This window comes from Bos grunniens, chromosome 4, assembly GCF_055505025.1.
Source record: "Bos grunniens cultivar Pamir isolate PY7600 chromosome 4, Bosgru_T2T1.0, whole genome shotgun sequence".
Classification (NCBI taxonomy): Eukaryota; Metazoa; Chordata; class Mammalia; order Artiodactyla; family Bovidae; genus Bos; species Bos grunniens.
The window spans coordinates 22,330,386-22,348,991 of NC_141168.1; the positions used below are offsets into that span (position 1 = coordinate 22,330,386).

The window sequence follows — 18,606 nt, forward strand, 5'->3', positions numbered from 1 at the left end:
GTGAAGAAGGCTGAGCGCCGAAGAATTGATGCTTTTGAACTGTGGTGTTGGAGAAGACTCTTGAGAGTCCCTAGGACTGCAAGGAGGTCCAGCCAGTCCATCCTGAAGGAGACCAGCCCTGGGACTTCTTTGGAAGGAATGATACTAAGGCTGAAACTGCAGTACTTTGGCCACCTCATGTGAAGAGTTGGCTCATTGGAAAAGACTCTGATGCTGGGAGGGATTGGGGGCAGGAGAAAAGGGGACGACAGAGGATGAGATGGCTGGATGGCATCACCGACTCAATGGACGTGAATTTGAGTGAACTCCGGGAGATGGTGATGGACAGGGAGGCCTGGAGTGCTGCGATTCATGGGGTCACAAAGAGTTAGACACAACTGAGCGACTGAACTGAACTGATACAACTTTATTAAAGGAATTAAAGTTTATACAAAGGGAGCATGTTTATAGGAAGGGAGGTTCAATATCATAAAGAAAATAAGCCTTCCCAAATTTATGAACTAAATGTGATTCTAATTAACTTCAAATAAGGTATTTGTAAGTTTAAAAAATTCTAAAATTACTTGAAGTAGAGGATTTATGTGGCAAAACCAGAACTATGTTCACCAACATAGAACTGCATGTTATTTTTCATATAAAGTTAAAAGCACATTGTATTTCATTCCTCACCACTTGCCAGTCCCAGTTTGTTTGAGAGAGACAAGCTTCATCTTGTCTTCAAGCTTCATCTAAATTATTTCATCTGACTGACTGTCATTTTTGCTACATTTACTACTATTTCTGTCTTGGGTATTCCTTTGGAAAAGATGTATGGATTCATTACATATTCTAATGTATTGTCTATAGATTATAAGATAAAGTCAAGCATGTATCTGCTGATACTTTTAAAGTGGACCTGTCTTTATACTTACAAATGTCTCTTATTAGTAGGCTTCCCTGGTGGCTCAGATAGTAAAGAAACTGCCTGCAATGCAGGAGACTCAGGTTCAATCCCTGGGTCAGGAAGATCCCTTGGAGAAGGGAATGGCAGCCCATTGCAGTATTCTTGCATGGAGAATTCCATGGATAGAGGAGCCTGGCAGGCTATAGTCCAATGGGGTTGCAAAGAGTTGGACACGACTGAGCGACTCTCACTCACTCAAACTTACTTGGTACAGCAAAATGTGAAGAATGGTCAAGATAATTTTGAGGAAAAAAGAAGTACACAACTTGTCCCACAGGTTGTAAGTCTTATTATAAATGTATAGTAAATAAAACAGTAACACAGAGCAGAAAGCCCAGAAACAGACCCAAGCATTTATGGAAATAATATGTGAGACATGGCCTTACAGATTAGAGAGAAAAAGAGGTGGAACAACTGGAAAAAAATTAAGCCCTACCTCACACTGTACACAAAAATCCATTGCAGGTATAGACCTAAATTGGAAAGGCAAAATTCTTTAGAAAAAAGCATTTAGAATAACATCTAAGGGACTACAGTTACAGTCGACACAGGAAATGAATATATGAGACATAAAAAAAAAGAGCGCAGTATCAAGAAAATGGTTGAAACATTTGGCCATATTAAAAACTTTTATTCATTACAATATAACATTTTTTAAAAGGTGAAAAGACACAGCCTTTGAAAAGATATGTGATTCATATAACTAAAGACTTAATAACTAGAATATATAAATAAATCCTGCAAATTGATAAGAAAAAGATAATTTAAAATTGAACAAGACATATAAGTAGGCAACTCGCCGAAAAGCCACATATGGCCAAAAAACTCATAAAGAATGTTCAACTTTGGAGAAATCCAAAGCACCACAATGAGTTTACATTATCACCTATTGGATTAGCAATAAAAAGATTGTCAATCCCACTTGTTGCTAAAGATGTGGGAAAATAAAAACCTCTTACATATTTGTGAGGACATATTAGAATAACCAGTGTAGCCATATCTGAAAAGAAAGTGAAAGTGTTAGTTGCTCAGTCGTGTCCGACTCTGTGAATCCATGGATTGTAGACCACCAGCCTCCTCTGTCCATGGGGATTCTCCAGGCAAGAATACTGGAGTGGGTTGCCATTCCCTTCTCCAAGGGATCTTCCCAACCCAAGCATCAAACCCGGGTCTCCTGTACTGCAGGCAGAGTCTTTACCATTTGAGCCACCAGGGAAGCCCAAAGCTATAAGTTAAAGATCTACATACTAATAACACAGCAATTTCACACATAGATAAGAATTTTTTTACCTGCACCTTTTATAGTAGGAAAAAATTAGCATTCATCAGCAAGAAAGTGGATAAATGGTGGTATATTCTAACAGTGAAATATTACACAGTGGTGAAAAACCTTAAAACGAAACCAATACAATGTTCACGGAATAAACCCACAAACATAAAGTTGAGAAAAAGTTAATTGATGAATATATACAGTATACTGTTGAAGTCATGGTGAATAAAAGTGTATGTTGTTTAAGGATAGAGACATGTACCAAAAAGTCTTTATCAAATAGAAGAAAGTCTCCTCTGTGCCAAGATTTTATCATGAATGGGTATTAATCTTTGTTAAATGCTTATGCTGCATTAATTGATCTGATCATGTAATTTTTATTGTTTAGTCTGTTATTATGGTAGATTACATTGGTTCATTTCAACTAGTGAGTGAATCAGCCTTGCATCCCTGGATTAAACTCTGCTTGGTCATGCTGTATAACTCTTTATGTATTACTCAATTTGATTTGCTGAAATTTTGTTAAAGCATCTTTTCATGATCTGTCTCATTTTGGTATCAGGGGATATTTGCCTCAGAAAATAAATTGGGAATTGTTCTTTCCTTTTTCACTTTCTGAAAGGGATAATGTAGAATTGGTATGAATTCTTTTGTAACACTTGGTAAAATTCTCCAGTGAAAGCATCTGGATCTGGAGATTTCTTTTTCATAGTTCAATTAAGAATTCTTTAATTATTCAACTCCTGTAATATATTTATAGGATTATTCAAATGATCTGAGAGAGGGTTCTCAACACTAGGTGGTGGTAAATGTCCTGGCTCTCCACAAAAAAATGTTCTGATACTATCATATCAGGGAGGAGAAGGCGAGCATCATTACAGCTAGGAAAGCGTGAAAGCATTTGCTCAGATGCTGGGAAAGATTGAGGGAAGGAGAGGAAGGGGGCGACAGACGATGAGATGGTTGGATTGCATCATCGACTCAATGGGCATGAGTTTGAGCAAACTCCGGGAGATAGTGAAGGACAGGGAAGCCTGACATGCTGCAGTTCATGGGGTTGCAAGGAGTCGATATGACTCAGAGACTGAACAATTTGCTAACAAGAGAATAAGAATGGGGCCATGACTTTCTTTACAGTGTTTAGCTGGTAGGAGGCCGTCTATGGGGTCGCACAGAGTCAGACACGACTGAAGCGACTTAGCAGCAGCAGCAGCTGGAGTAAAGCAGTTCTTGTCTAAAAGGTTTCTGTGCTGCTAGTCTGCTCCTTCCCCAGTCTTTCAGCTAGAGAGAGCAGGCTCTTTTTTGGAACTTCTGTTGTCTCTGTTGTTAGTGTTGTGGGACTGTAGCTTCTCCAGCGCCCAGTAAAGGAAATGTCTGTGGCAAAAGGAAACCCAGAGAAATCACCACTGTCATTACTCAAGTCCCAGTATCCTCAGGGGCTCTGCCTTCTCCCTTCTATCTCTCAATCTTACATTTTTTAAGCTGTGCTTAGTAGGATAAATTTTTAAAAGGCATCTCTTCCATATTGTCCGAAATTGAAACTATTATTTTTATACCTTCCAGTATGTCTAAAATATTTCATAATAACATTTAAGAAGATTAGATGATGCTGGTGAATCTTATTTTCTAAGGTTCTTGGGGCATGAGACCCACTCTCTGCACCCCTACTTCTCCAGAGACCATTGCCTCCCTTCTCTGGCTCAGCCTATTACTCTCCTCCGCGTTCCCCCTCCCATCCTCTCCCACCCACCCCCAAGAGAAGAATTTAACCAGCTCCAGTTGAGAATAGGGCTAGGTGTAAGATAGGAGCCAATAGCATACCATGTTACATCCAAATTTGAGTTATAGCAAAGAGGGTTATTGAAGGAGGTTTTGATATTTTTTAAAAAGGAAAACATTAGCAGATTTTGATGCTTAAAATATTTAACAATCAGTGCAGTACTACGTGAGGGCTCTAGTTCCCATGAACCATCATGCATAGAGGATTCAGAGGAGAGGCCATTTGCCAATCCAAAGGGATGTGTTTCAACATTTTAACAACCTAGTTAGTCTTGCTCACACATATCAGATGAATACCAGCTTCATCTATAACTATTAAAAAAATTTTTTTGCAGATAGCAGGAAGTGAAACTACAAAGATGATGAAAATTGTTTATAAGCTTTTCATAATCAGACTCTAAAAAGGATAAAATAGAAAAAATACCTGATACTCTTTATTTCTTCATATTGCTAAAGCAAGTTGAGATATCATGCTGGTCAGAAGTTAAATGGAATGCTATAATTTTTTCATAATGAGAAGAACAAAATATTTCAGTCCTGTAAAGTATACACTAATGTTACAAATGGACATGTTGAAATTTTAAGACCACAATCTCCATTGGCTTTATCCCCAAACCACTGTGCATGTAGCAAGGCAAATATCTTAGGAGATTTTTGCCATCTGATATTTCAGAGCAGGAAGCAGCTGGAAGAGTCATTCATAGCTATGGGAAAAACTGAAATTACGTTAATAAAAGCTAAGAATAACTTACATTTCAAAAAAGATAGACACTATTCAGAGAATCACAAAAGAAGCTGATTGAGAGGATAAGGGCACATAGAACCTTCTTTTGTAGGCAGTTGGTTGAGTGAGGAATAGCCAGGATGCATGGCCAGGTAAGACAGAGGGACCAGACATGATCAGAGAGGATTTTCCACATTAAGATCAAACATCAAGTACTGGTCTACTTGCGGCCCTGAGGTATCGGAGGGAGGGTGGGTTTGATGTTGGAACCTGGGCGACTGATGGCTGAGACCGTGTGTCTTCTGTGTTGGAGAGACCCTTTTCCATGTGGAAATGCTTGTTTATATAGTGCTGTAAAACATTAAGGAAAAAATACAGTATGTATGGTTAACCCCTTGGTGCATTAAACAAAGAAAATAAGCATTGCATGACATAAAAAAACAGAATAATTTTTAGAATGCATTCATAACAAACTATAAAAAATTAATGACATCCAAATAAGAAAAATAGGAATGAGGTTGAGAATATATCATGTGTGTGGTTAGACAAACCTTGGGTTGTATAGACTTGCCCAACGACCCGAAGGTGGCCACAGCGAGCAATTCCCATGCTACTCTTCTACCCTGCTCATACCCTCTGCACAATGCCCTGCACATATTCCCTTTCCATCATATATGAGCAGACTTAACACAGACACACAGACACACACAATCCACCCACACACACACACTCTGAGAAACCTTCCTGCTGCTGCTAAGTCGCTTCGGTCGTGTCCAACTCTGTGCGACCCCATGGACGGTAGCCCATGAGGCTCCCCCATCCCTGGGATTCTCCAGGCAAGAACACTGGAGTGGGTTGCCATTTCCTTCTCCAATTCAGGAAAGTGAAAAGTGAAAGTGAAGTCGCTGAGTCTTGTCCAACTCTTAGCGACCCCATGGACTGCGGCCCACCAGGCTCCTCCATCCATGGGATTTTCCAGGCAAGAGTACTGGAGTGGGGTGCCATTGCCTTCTCTGATGAGAAACCTTCCTAGAGAAACCTTATCAAATGCTCTTAAGATTGGCTTGTTCACCAAGGATGGGGACACAGGATGAACCGTGGAGCTAGGTCCCTTCAGGGACTGTGGAAGCAAGAGGAGTTTGGAAGATAAGAGACTGAAGGTGGAAGCATGCTGGCAACAGAGGAAGCTGCATTCTCAGTGGGCAGAGAAAGCAGTGTAAGAAGAATTAAGAGAGTGAGGCTAGAGGACTCTATAGGAAGTGAGCAAAACAGAACGGCCTGTAAGACTGGGAAGACTCAGTTTATCAGGCAAAGCAATGCAATCCCACAGTTAAAGGCAATATGGGCCTTTTGAAAGGTATATTCCCTTGTGGCTCAGCTGGTACAGAATCCACCCGCAATGCTGGAGACCTGGGTTCAATCCCTGAGTCGGGAAGATCCCCTAGAGAAGGGAAAGGCTACCCACTCCAGTATCCTGACCTAGAGAATTGAGGGACGGTATAGTCCATGGGGTTGCAAGGAGTTGGACAGGACTGAGCAACTTTCACTTTCAAGGTATATTCAGAGCAAGAACAGCACACTCCTTGAGAAGATGATACTGTGTTAACAGAGGACACACACACAAAAAGAAAACAAAAAGGCTCCTCCTCATGTTCTTCTCTTTTGTTCACCAAGGAGATATTTTTTAAAGCTGGAAAGGATAATAAAAACACCTTAAATAAAGGCCTGTAGGAAGAATGCAGAGAGTAGCAGAGTCGGCCTCCCTTCTCAATCAGTTCATTTTTCATACCCAGGTAAGCTACCTCTCAGGGCGTTGAAAAAACAGGAGTAATTTTTAGAGTGTCTTGTTTTTGAGAATTCATCACCATAAGAAAAGCATTGGAGGTAAATGATACTGCCACTTCAGTTCACTTCAGTTCAGTTCAGTCGCCCAGTCGTGTCTGACTCTTTGCAACCCCATGAATTGTAGCACGCCAGGCCTCCCTGTCCATCTAATTTACAATATGGGGAAACAGTGGAAAGTGTCAGACTTTATTTTTGGGGGCTTCAAAAATATTTCCTATGAAGTGATGGGACCAGATGCCATATCTTCATTTTCTAAATGTTGAGCTTTAAGCCAACTTTTTCACTCTCCTCTTTCACTTTCATCAAGAGGCTTTTCAGTTCCTCTTCACTTTCTGCCATAAGGGTGGTGTCATCTGCATATCTGAGGTTAATGATATTTCTCCCAGCAATCTTGATTTCAGCTTGTGCTTCTTCCAGCCCAGCGTTTCTCATGATGTACTCTGCATATAGGTTAAATAAGCAGGGTAACAATATAAAGCCTTGACGAACTCCTTTTCCTATTTGGAACCCATCTGTTGTTCCATGTCCAGTTCTAACTGTTGCTTCCTGACCTGCATATAGGTTTCTCAAGAGACAGGTCAGGTGGTCTGGTATTCCCATCTCTTTCAGAATTTTCCACAGTTTATTGTGATTCACACAGTCAAAGGCTTTGGCATAGTCAATAAAGCAGAAATAGATGTTTTTCTGGAACTCTCTTGCTTTAGAAGATGGAAATAAAAATAGACAAACCAGCACACCTCAGTTTGCTGCTGCTGCTGCTGCAGCTGCTGCTAAGTCCCTTCAGTCCTGTCCGACTCTGTGCGACCCCATAGATGGCAGCCCACCAGGCTCCCCCGTCCCTGGGATTCTCCAGGCAAGAACACTGGAGTGGGTTGCCATTTCCTTCTCCAGTGCACGAAAGTGAAAAGTGAAAGTGAAGTTGCTCAGTCCTGTCCAACTCTTCGCAACCCACGGACTGCAGCCTACCAGGCTCCTCTGTCCATGAGATTTCCCAGGCAAGAGTACTAGAGTGGGTTGCCATTGCCTTCCCCACACCTGAGTTTAATCCTTAGCAAATTCAGGTTTATTAAAGAAATGATTCAAAAAACTAAGATCATGGCAATTGGTCCCATCACTCCACGGCAAATAGATGGAGAAACAATGGAAACAGTGACTGACTTTATTTTCTTGGGCTCCAAAATCACTGCAGACGGTGACTGTAGCCATGAAATTAAAAGACGCTTGCTCCTTGGAAGAAAAGCTATGATCAACCTAGACAGCATATTAAAAAGCAGAGACATTACTTTGCTAACAAAGGTCTGTCTAGTCAAAGCTATGGTTTTTCCAGTAGTCATGTACAGATGTGAGAATTGGACTATAAAGAAAGCTGAGTGCTGAAAAATTGATGTCTTTGAACTGTGGTGTTGGAGAAGACTCTTGAGAGTCCCTTGGACTGCAAGAAGGTCAAACCAGTCCATCCTAAAGGAAATCAGTCCTGAATTTTCATTGGAAGGACTGATGCTGAAGCTGAAACGCCAATACTTTGGCCACCTGATTCGAAGAACTGACTCATTGGAGAAGACCCTGAGGCTGGGAAAGGCTGAAGGTAGGAGGAGAAGGGGAACACAGAGGATGAGACGGTTGGATGGCATCACCAGCTCAATGGACATGAGTTTTAGCGAGCTCCGGGAGTTGGTGATGGACAGGGAAGCTGGGTGTGCTGCAGTCCATGGGGTCACAAAGAGTTGGACACAACTGAGCGATTAAACTGAACTGAACTGAAAGAAATGGTTTGTGCGTTCAGAAAGCAATGTAGTGAGTAATAAGTGTTGGAAGAGATTTGCAAAGAAAAATGATTCATAATTAACTTAATTTCCCTTTTACTTTGGCAGGGGTCAACAACCTATGGCCCATAGGCAAAATCTGGTCTGCAGACATTTTAGTTAAAAAGTTTAATGGAACCCAGCCCACACCCTTTCATTTACATACTGTCTATAGCAGTTCTCACAACACAATAGTAGGGATGAGTAGCTGCTAAGAAGTCTATATGGCCACAAAACCAAAAGTATTTACTATCTGGCCCCTTACAGAGATCTTGATGACCTCTGAGTTAGAAAATACGACTAATATGATGCGAGGCACACATCAAAGTTTCTCTTGTGAATACATTAGAGAGATGTGAGTAAGAGTCACAAAGCAGGTAGACTTTCCCTAGACATGAGACTCCAGAGACTTGTCACAGGATGTTACTCTTGGCCAAGCCCTAGGTGTCAGTGTTGACAGAGACCATGACAAAGGCATAGTGGCATGCTTGCTGGCTTAATAGAAATCTATGCGCCCAGTGGTTCAGTCATGTCTGACTCTTTACGGCTCCATGGACTGTAGCCCACCAGGCTCCTTTGTCTATAGAATTTTTCAGCCAAGAATACTGGCTGCTGCTGCTGCTAAGTCGCTTCGTGTCCAACTCTGTGCGACCCCATAGACGGCAGCCCACCAGGCTCCGCCATCCCTGGGATTCTCCAGGCAAGAACACTGGAGTGGGTTGCCATTTCCTTCTCCAATGCATGAAAGTGAAAAGTGAAAGCTAAGTCGCTCAGTCGTGTCCGACTTTAGCAACCCCATGGACTGCAGCCTACCAGGCTCCTCCGTCCATGGGATTTTCCAGGCAAGAGTACTGGAGTGGGGTGCCACTGCCTTCTCCGAAGAATACTGGAGTGGGTTGCTATTCTCTACTCCAGGAGATCTTCCCAACCCAAGGATCGAACATGCATCTTTTACATCTTCTGCATTGGTAGGTGGATTCTTTACCATTAGCACCACCTGGGAAGGCCCAATCTATAGAAGTAAATATGGAAGATGAATAAAGACCCCAAATGATCTAATCAAGTTGGAATGTGGGACTGAAACCAAAATAACAAAAAGATAAAGATAAAAGTTGCATATATATATATCATCAATGGCACATATATTATATAATAAAAACTTTGGCAGTTTGTGGGGAAAAATATTTATGTGTATATATATATATATGCTGCTACTGCTAAGTCACTTCAGTCGTGTCCGACTCTGTGTGACCCCATAGATGGCAGCCCACTAGGCTCCTCGTCCCTGGGATTCTCCAGGCAAGCACACTGGAGTGGGTTGCCATTTCCTTCTCCAATGCATGAAAGTGAAAAGTGAAAGTGAAGTCACTCAGTCGTGTCCGACTCTGTGTGACCCCATAGACAGCAGCCCACCAGGCTCCTCCATCCATGGGATTTTCCAGGCAGGAGTACTGGAGTGGGGTGCCATTGCCTTCTCATATATATATATATATATATATATATATATATATATGTATATATGTATATATACATATATGTATATGTATATGTATATATGGGTTTAACTGACCCAGAACCAGTAGTGTGTTGTGATTTCTAAGAAGATAACCATGGAAAGATGGAAAGACGTTGGCAAGATGGCAGGTTAGGAAGCTCCAGGCCCTTATTCTCCCAGGGAAACATTAAATGAATAACTAGGGACTAGCTAAAATAACTGTATAGGAGTTCTGGAAATCAGTCAGCAATCCATAGTGACTAAGTGAATACCCAGTCATGAAAAAACCACAGGCACAAGGGTAGGGAATCTAATGAAGTTTTTACTCATCTTTGTCTCTCCCCCTTCCAGGGGGTTAAAGTACAGTTTGGGGGAAGAGAGGTCTGGCTCCCAGCTCTCTCATGAGAATCAGAGAGAGTAATATTCTAACCCATCTAGGGGCAGCCTTCTGGGTGTCTGCATCACCTAACTCGGAGCCCAGATGGCTAGAAGTGGGATCTCAGGGTAGAGGAAGCCATGGCAAGCAGTGGGCAGGGCTCCTGGAAAACCCCACAGGAGGCACAGACCCAAAGATGCCTGGAACAAGGGATTCCTACTTGAGGAACACAAGAGAACAGCTAAGACTCCAAGAAGACATTTAGGAAAATCAATACACTCATTTAAAAGCATCTGTGTATACTGGGGAACTGGGGGAAAAAAAGCACCCCCAGAGATCCAGGGAAAGGGCATGCCCAGGAAGGGAATGAAAAGACCTTGGTCCCTCAGGCTGGGCTGATCCTGGGCTCAGGACACATGTCTCTGGTTAGTGAAGGGCTTCCCCTGCATTGAGCCAGTCTACACCTTGAGAGAGGTAGCTGCTTTTCCAAATGCCCAGTTTTCAACACAAGATCACAATGCAGATAAAGAAATAGGAAAACTTCGCCCATTTCAATTTTATTCATTCCATTCATTCATTCTAATCTATTTCAGTGAAATAAATCTCCTCCAAACATTCCATTAGAAAACAACCACAATCTTCTATGTGTGTAAAAATTTACAAGCATAATACCTGGCAGGTATCTAACACTTAACTTCTTACTTACACCACACCCCATCTTGCTGGTCCTGTATTATCACATTATGTCTCACATTATAATGCATATATTATAGTAATACAGGATATTACTATATCATTGTGAGACAGATATTATTAATTCTAAGGCTCAGACATTAATTGATTTGCCCAACACTGTGCAGCCAGCCCACTGTAGAAATGGAACAGGAACCCAGGTCTTCTGATCCCTAATGCAATATTCTTTCCGCAGCCCTGCCCCACAGGTAGCATCCCTCCTTTGCTCTGGCTAGACTAGGTTTGGAATATAGTTTTCAACTCTAAGGATTCCATTGATAAGGAAGGAGACAGGCAGAGGAGGAGAAATGAGATGGGAAAGGTCTGGGAACATGTCCTGTGGGAAGCCAGAACCATGATGGACCTTGGGGGCATGTTTGGCCCAGGGCTCCTGTTTCCTCAGGCTTTGAAGTGGCAGCTCACGGCTTTTAAAGCGTTCCCAGAGCACTTCCCACATCCTGTGAGATGACACAGTATGTCTACCTGAGAACCTGGGACTATTTCCTGGAATGTGAGACTTGGGACTTGTAAAAAAATATATATATTAATAAACAGAAATTTCAATTAAGTGAAGTTGGAGCTGTTGTGTCCTGTGACCATAGTAGAGCCCACCAGGAAGAAGAAAGTCTCCTCTTCTTTCTTGGGATGGACTCAGGCAATGAAAAGCCATGGACTGTTTGTTTACTAAAGCTCTCCCAACTTCCGTTCCCTCCCTGTAAAAGCTTTCTCCTTCCTTTGCCTTGTGAGGTCTTGCATGTGGATGGTTGTGGTTGTAGACCCCAAATTTTGAAGTTCTCAGCTTCAGCCCCAATAAACCCATCTTTGCTGGAGAAATACCTGGCAGTCTATTTGTTTCAGGCCGTGTGCTAGGCTCAGTTGGGTCTGACTCTTGTGATCCCATGGATTAGCCTGCCAGGTTCCTCTGTCCATGGAATTTTCCAGGCAAGAATACTGGAATGGGTTGCCATTCCCTCCTCTAGAGGGTCTTGCTGACCCAGGGATTAGATGCGCGTCTCTTGCACCTCCTGCATTGGCAGGCGGGTTCTTCACCACTAACTAGTCCAACAGATTCTAATTCTTATGGTTGATGTCCACCCTTATGAGTAAAATCCTTGAAGATACTTGGTCAGCTGTCCTGAAGACACCACCTGAAGAAAAATGGTTAGAAGGTGCCTGATTCAGGACCTTCCTTCTGGAGAATGCCACCTACGGTGTCCTCTTGTTGCTGGTGACCTAACACGCCTGTACCCTCCTTCTGGTTCCCATGGTCACCTGAGCAAGCAGGCGATCCTCAAGTCTTCTGGGCTCAAGCAGGTCACCCCACCCCACCTCAGGTTGCTCATGGTGGCTCCTTGCCTCCAGGTCCTAGAGAATTCCCCCCAATTTATTCATCCCTCTATCAATCGCTCACGGAGCCCCATACGGACTACTCTCTCCCTTATCCATTTTGGCCTCCAGCCCTTCAGTCTTTACTCAATGTCCTTTATGAACAGTGCCAGAGACAAAAATGCAATGCTCATCCTGTCTGAGCTAGGCGATACACATTCACAAGTCTGTTGGGCAGCTGGGTGTAAAAAGGAGGTGCAGGGGAGTGGGGGCTGAATCTGATCCTTCAAGCCCTGAACCATCAGGATTCTGCTAGACCCCCAGAGCAGGAGATTGGTCAGTAACATGGCACCTTCTCTGCTTTTCTTCACCTTCACTGAATGGAGCCCAAGCTGCTATTAATAAAATAGCACCTCTCGCTCCACAGCACCCGTGCAGGTAGTGTGGTCAGATGAGCCAAGCAGCAGCACCCACCCTGAATAGCTAAGTAACCCTGGGCACGTTCTGGATCTTTTCGAACGTTGTTTCTCATCTGCTACAATCTCATCCTGCCTCAACAGATGGATTCTCAGGTAAAACACTTATTTAATTTTTAAAAATCAGAAAACAGAAAGACGGTGGAAAATAGATATAATTATAATATGAATATCTATAAGAGAACCATATGTAAATGACTCATACCTTTTAGGGCATGATCCTCAGTATCACCTATTATTGAGCCTGGTTGCGAATAAATTCTGTCTTCTAGAGGCTGAAAAGGCAAATCTTTTGGCCATGGACAAGAATGAAGTAATTCAGGATATTGCATGGAATCACTGGAATCCATGACACTGAAATATGAAAAATGGATATCTTTGAGCTGTAAAACCATGAATGGTCATATGACCATTGGGTTATCATTGTCAAATTATTCAGTAGTTTGCAAAAGTATCTCTGTTGAGCTTAAGCTTTCAACAATACTTAGTAGTCAAGACCTATTAGCAGCTGAAATATTAAGTAGCATATATATATTAGCATAAAGTTCTCATCCATTATACAAAACATCCCTGAATATTTGCAAAGAGCATGGTGAGAGGTGCTGGCATCTATAAAACAAGATGAGTCAGGCGTGGATCCTGATTCCTAGGACTTTAGAGTGTGTGTTTATATGTGTGTGTATGTTCAGTCACTTAGTCATGTCCAACTCTTTGCAGCCCCATGGACTGTAGCCTGCCAGGCCCCTCTGTCCATGGAATTTTCCAGGTTAGAATACTGAAGTAAGGTGCCACTTCCTTCTCCAGGGGATCTTCCCAACCCAGGGATCAAAGCCACATCTCTTGCATCTCCTGCATTGGCAGGTGTAGTCTTTACCACCAAGACACCTGGGAAGCCCTTAGAATCAAGTGAAACTTATGCAGGCAGTCTCTGCTATTTCAAGGTCAGAAAAGATGAAAGCATGCTAGGCAGCCTGATCTGGACCATACATTGGGCATAACTGTTGCTAGATGTTAGTTCCCCTTTTAAGGACGAAGCTGGGGTGTGATCTGGATGCCTGGACTCTCTGCCTCTGGGCCAGTGCACTTCCTATCAGCAAGCTGCTCTCCTTTGCGTTCTACCTGTTCCTGCTTCCTCCAGGGTGGAGGGGCGTGGGAGGCAGCAAATCCACCGAGGGGGGAGCTCATTCCTCAGAGAGAGCACTGTAAACAGCTGAGCTTTGTTTACGGCAAGGTTAATCATTATTTCTTGCACCTATTAATTAGCTTTTATGAACTATTTACTTCTTTTCTTTATTTATGTTTTGAGGCTCTGAATGTTTTCCATATCAATTTATGTGAATACATACACATTTCTGGGGGAACGCAATTCGACTCAAAAGACAGATGGTTTGCTCTCTTATTTCTAGAAAAGAATACCTCTTCATTTAAAACACACACCAAGAAAGGGATCACAGCAAGTTCTGCCTTTCAAACAATTACTGTTCCTTTGTATCAAAGGATGTAGTAAATGAAAATGCTTTGAAAGTCAGAAGTCCAAAAGTCGTGGGGTTGAAAGACACAGGCGTTACCATGTGGTGTGAGCAGACTTGAGTGAAGGTCTGACCCACCGATTGACAGAGAAGCCTTGAGTGAAGGTCTGACCCACAGTTGACAGAGAAGCCCATTGCAGTCTAGTAAGCAATTTTTAATTCTTTTTTTTAAAATTCTGCTATGGACTGAATGTTTGTGTCCCTTCCCCACTCTGCCCAAGTTTATATGTTGAAATCCTAACCCCCAATATGATGGAGTAAAGAGATAAGACCTTTGGGAGGTGACTAGGTCCAGAAGTCCAGCCTTCCTGAATGGGATTAACGCTCTTATAAGAAATAGCTCAGCTGGTAAAGAATCCGCCTGCAATGCGGGAGGCCTGGCTTCGATCCCTGCATCGGGAAGATCCCCTGGAGAAGGGAAAGACTACCCACTCCAGTATTCTGGCCTGGAGAATTCCAGGGACTGTGTAGTTTATGGGGTCCCCATAAAGAGTTGGAAGTGACTGAGTGACTTTCAAGAAAGGACAAAAGGCAGCTCGCTTCTGCTGTGTGGGGACACAGCAAGAAGCCAGCCATCTGCACACTAGGAAGAGGATATTCATAAGAACCCAACCACGCCGACCTCCTGATCTCAAACTTCTCAGCTTCAGAACTTTAAGAAATAACTGTCTTTTGGTTAAGCCACTCAGCCTATGGTGATTTGTTATAACAGCCTAAACTGAGACATTCTTTCTCTCAGTGTTCCCATCAAGCTACCCAACTGTACTAAAAACTGAGAGCATGAATAAATGCTCAGAGATCTACAGTCTCAACATTGTCACTATAATGAGTTAACTAATTATAATCTAGAGTATCTAGTATCCAGTGAGATGTGCCGACTTGGGGGAACCATTTAGTGGGGACTCTAGTTTTTGGTTATCAAATTTCTCAAAGGAAACCCAAAATATTATGACAATAAAACTTATAAATAAAGGAAGCCATTACTCATTTTTTAGGTTGGCATTCTCATGATGAAACATCCCCCTCATAAAACATCCCTTTGCCATGGCAGACTTCTAAAATGGCATTTTAAAGTTACATTAATACCTCAAAAATTATAAAATGCTCACTTGGAAAATATGGTGAAGAATAAAGAAAATAAAAATTGGCCATAATCCCATCACTTGGAGATAATAACTGATAATATTTTGGCATATGCCTTTTTAGTGTTTTTTCATGTTACATATACATGAATATTTTTTAAAGCTACACTATATCCTGGATATACATTTGCATCTGACTTTTAACACACCATTGATATTATAAGCACTGATTTGCATTTCAGTTCAGTTCAGTTGCTCAGTCTTTGCAACCCCATGGACTGCAGCACTCCAGTCTTCCCTGTCCACCACTAACTCCCAGAGCTTGCTCAAACTCATGTCCATCAAGTTGGTGATGCCATCCAGCCATCTCATCCTCTGTTGGCCTCTTCTCCTCCCGCCTTCAATCTTTCCGAGCATCAGGGTCTTTTCAAATGAGTCAGTTCTTTGCATCAAGTGGCCAAAGTATTGAGTTTCAGCTTCAGCATTAGTCCTTCCAATGAATATTCAGGACTGATCTCCTTTAGGATGGACTGGTTGGATCTCCTTGCAGTCCAAGGGACTCTCAAGAGTCTTCTCCAATACCACAGTTCAAAGACATCAATTCTTCAGCAATCAGCTTTCTTTATAGTCCAACACTCACATTCATATATGACTACCAGAAAAGCCATAGCTTTGACTAGACAGACCTTTGGTGGCAAAGTAATGTCTCTGCTATTTAATATGCTGTCTAGTTTGGTCATAACTTTTCTTCCAAGGAGCAAGCATCTTTTGATTTGTATTTAACTGTTTGTAATTTACTTCCCTGGTGGCTCAGATGGTAAAGCGTCTGCCTGTAATGCGGGAGACCTGGGTTTGATTCCTGGGTTGGGAAGATCCCCTGGAGAAGGAAATGGCAACCTACTTCAGTACCCTTGCCTGGAAAATCCCATGGATGGAGAAGCCTGGTAGGCTACAGTACATGGTGTCACAAAGAGTTGGACATGACTGAGTATCTTCACTTTCACTTTATAATTTACCCAAAATTTATTTTAATATATGGAAGCAATGAGCAACTTAATTGTATTATAGGACCAATTTTTCCAATTTACTGAATATTTCATCAAATTCTCATGAGTTTTTTTTTTTTTAACATTTTAGGATATTAAAAATAAAACACATATATGCTGTGTGGATGATTTAGAATTTACAGAAAAAAAGATGAAGACAATAAAAATAACTGATAAGTCTAGAGGAATACCCACTGCTAATGTTTTAGTGTGCTTGCTTCCAGTCCCTTCTTGTCTATTTTGTTGTCATACATTCAGAGAGACCAAACCCACAAACTCCTGCTGAAGAGTTCTTTACTTAGTTCTCTGTCACTGCTCTGGCCACAGATGATTAGGAAAAAAGATGGTTATCTGACATCAGATCAGATCAGATCAGTCGCTCAGTCGTGTCCGACTCTTTGCAACCCCATGAATTGCAGCACGCCAGGCCTCCCTGTCCATCACCAACTCCCGGAGTTCACTGAGACTCACATCCATCGAGTCAGCGATGCTATCCAGCCATCTCATCCTCTGTCGTCCCCTTCTCCTCCTGCCCCCAATCCCTCCCAGCATCAGAGTCTTTTCCAATGAGTCAACTCTTCCCATGAGGTGGCCAAAGTACTGCAGTTTCAGCTTCAGCATCATTCCTTCCAAAGAAATCCAAGGGCTGATCTCCTTCAGAATGGACTGGCTGGATCTCCTTGCAGTCCTAGGGACTCTCAAGAGTCTTCTCCAACACCACAGTTCAAAAGCATCAATTCTTCGGCACTCAGCCTTCTTCACAGTCCAACTTTCACATCTACACATGACCACAGGAAAAACCATAGCCTTGACTAGACGAACCCTTGTTGGCAAAGTAATGTCTCTGCTTTTGAATATGCTATCTAGGTTGGTCATAACTTTCCTTCCAAGGAGTAAGTGTCTTTTAATTTCATGGCTGCAGTCACCATCTGTAGTGATTTTGGAGCCCAGAAAAATAAAGTCTTACACTGTTTCCACTGTTTTCCCATCTATTTCCCATGAAGTGATGGGACCGGATGCCATGATCTTTGTTTTCTGAATGTTGAGCTTTAAGCCAACTTTTTCACTCTCCTCTTTCACTTTCATCAAGAGGCTTTTGAGTTCCTCTTCACTTTCTGCCATAAGGGTGGTGTCATCTGCATATCTGAGGTTATTGATATTTCTCCCGGCAATCTTGATTCCAGCTTGTGTTTCTTCCAGTCCAGCGTTTCTCATGATGTACTCTGCATAGAAGTTAAATAAACAGGGTGACAATATACAGCCTTGACGAACTCCTTTTCCTATTTGGAACCAGTCTGTTGTTCCACATCCAGTTCTAACTGTTGCTTCCTGACCTACATACAAATTTCTCAATCTGACATAGGGGCCACCAATTATAGACCAGCTTGTTACCTATGTTACCTGTGAGGATTCCAGCTAGAGATTTCTACCCAAGATGATTGACTCAACCAGCCACATCTTTGCTTGAGAAGCATGGATTTAAGACCTATAGAGAGACAGTCAACGGTAGTAGCAGGGACAGCTGAAGCAGAAATGGAATGTAATAGAATGCGCACAAAAGTCAAGTGCTAAAACCACTGGGAGGCCCATATGGAGTTCTCAACCTACACATATCAGGTTTTGAATCACAGTTTGACATATTAGGGACCCAGGGAAAAAAAAGACTTTTATAATAATTGAGAGAGAGCATCAGCTAGCAAACATTTTCAATCGTACTAATCAGAGATGTGGATTACAAATTACAGACACCAACTCTGGCTAATTTAAATTTCAAAAAGGGAGTCACTGAAAAGCTATTGGGTAGTTTGCAGATTTAATGGAAAACTAGAGAACCAGGCTTTTACACCTGGCAAGAGCTAGATGCCAAGAACACAGCCAAGCTGCAGTACAGGAAGAGACTGGTAGACATCACAGCTTTTGCTTCACACCGGACTCTTGATTATTCACCACTGGTGACCTGAATGACCTCAAACTGCCCCTGCATCTGTGTGCCATTCCCTCAAGTTTCAAAGTCCCAAAGAGAAGCTTCTTAGGTTCCAGTGAACCTTGATTATAAGGCTGTGCCCTCCCTAGAGGGCTCAGATCTACTCCATTCATATTCCACGGTGGGGCCTGCTTCCCAGCGTCAGGAATCCTCTGAAGTCTAGGGACAAGCACCATGACTGTAACTAGCCAGCAGAA

General features: G+C 42.3%; 1 protein-coding gene across 3 annotated transcripts in view; it reads right to left on the minus strand.

Annotated features, from left to right (window-relative positions):
• Positions 1-4,399: 4,399 nt before the first annotated feature.
• Positions 4,400-18,606, minus strand: part of LRGUK (leucine rich repeats and guanylate kinase domain containing) — a 101,866-nt gene continuing 87,659 nt past the window's right edge. The window contains exons 19-20 of one of the 3 annotated variants that reach the window (XM_086395575.1): positions 12,974-13,122; positions 4,400-5,067 (exon numbers count right to left, since the gene is read on the minus strand). In XM_086395575.1, the coding sequence (XP_086251701.1) occupies positions 4,937-5,067; positions 12,974-13,122 (280 nt within the window). In that variant the 3' untranslated portion in view covers positions 4,400-4,936. Of the gene's footprint in view, positions 5,068-12,973; positions 13,123-15,462; positions 17,649-18,606 lie in introns of those variants that run through there. The other 2 variants (XR_015162066.1, XM_086395576.1) reach the window with 2 other exon arrangements.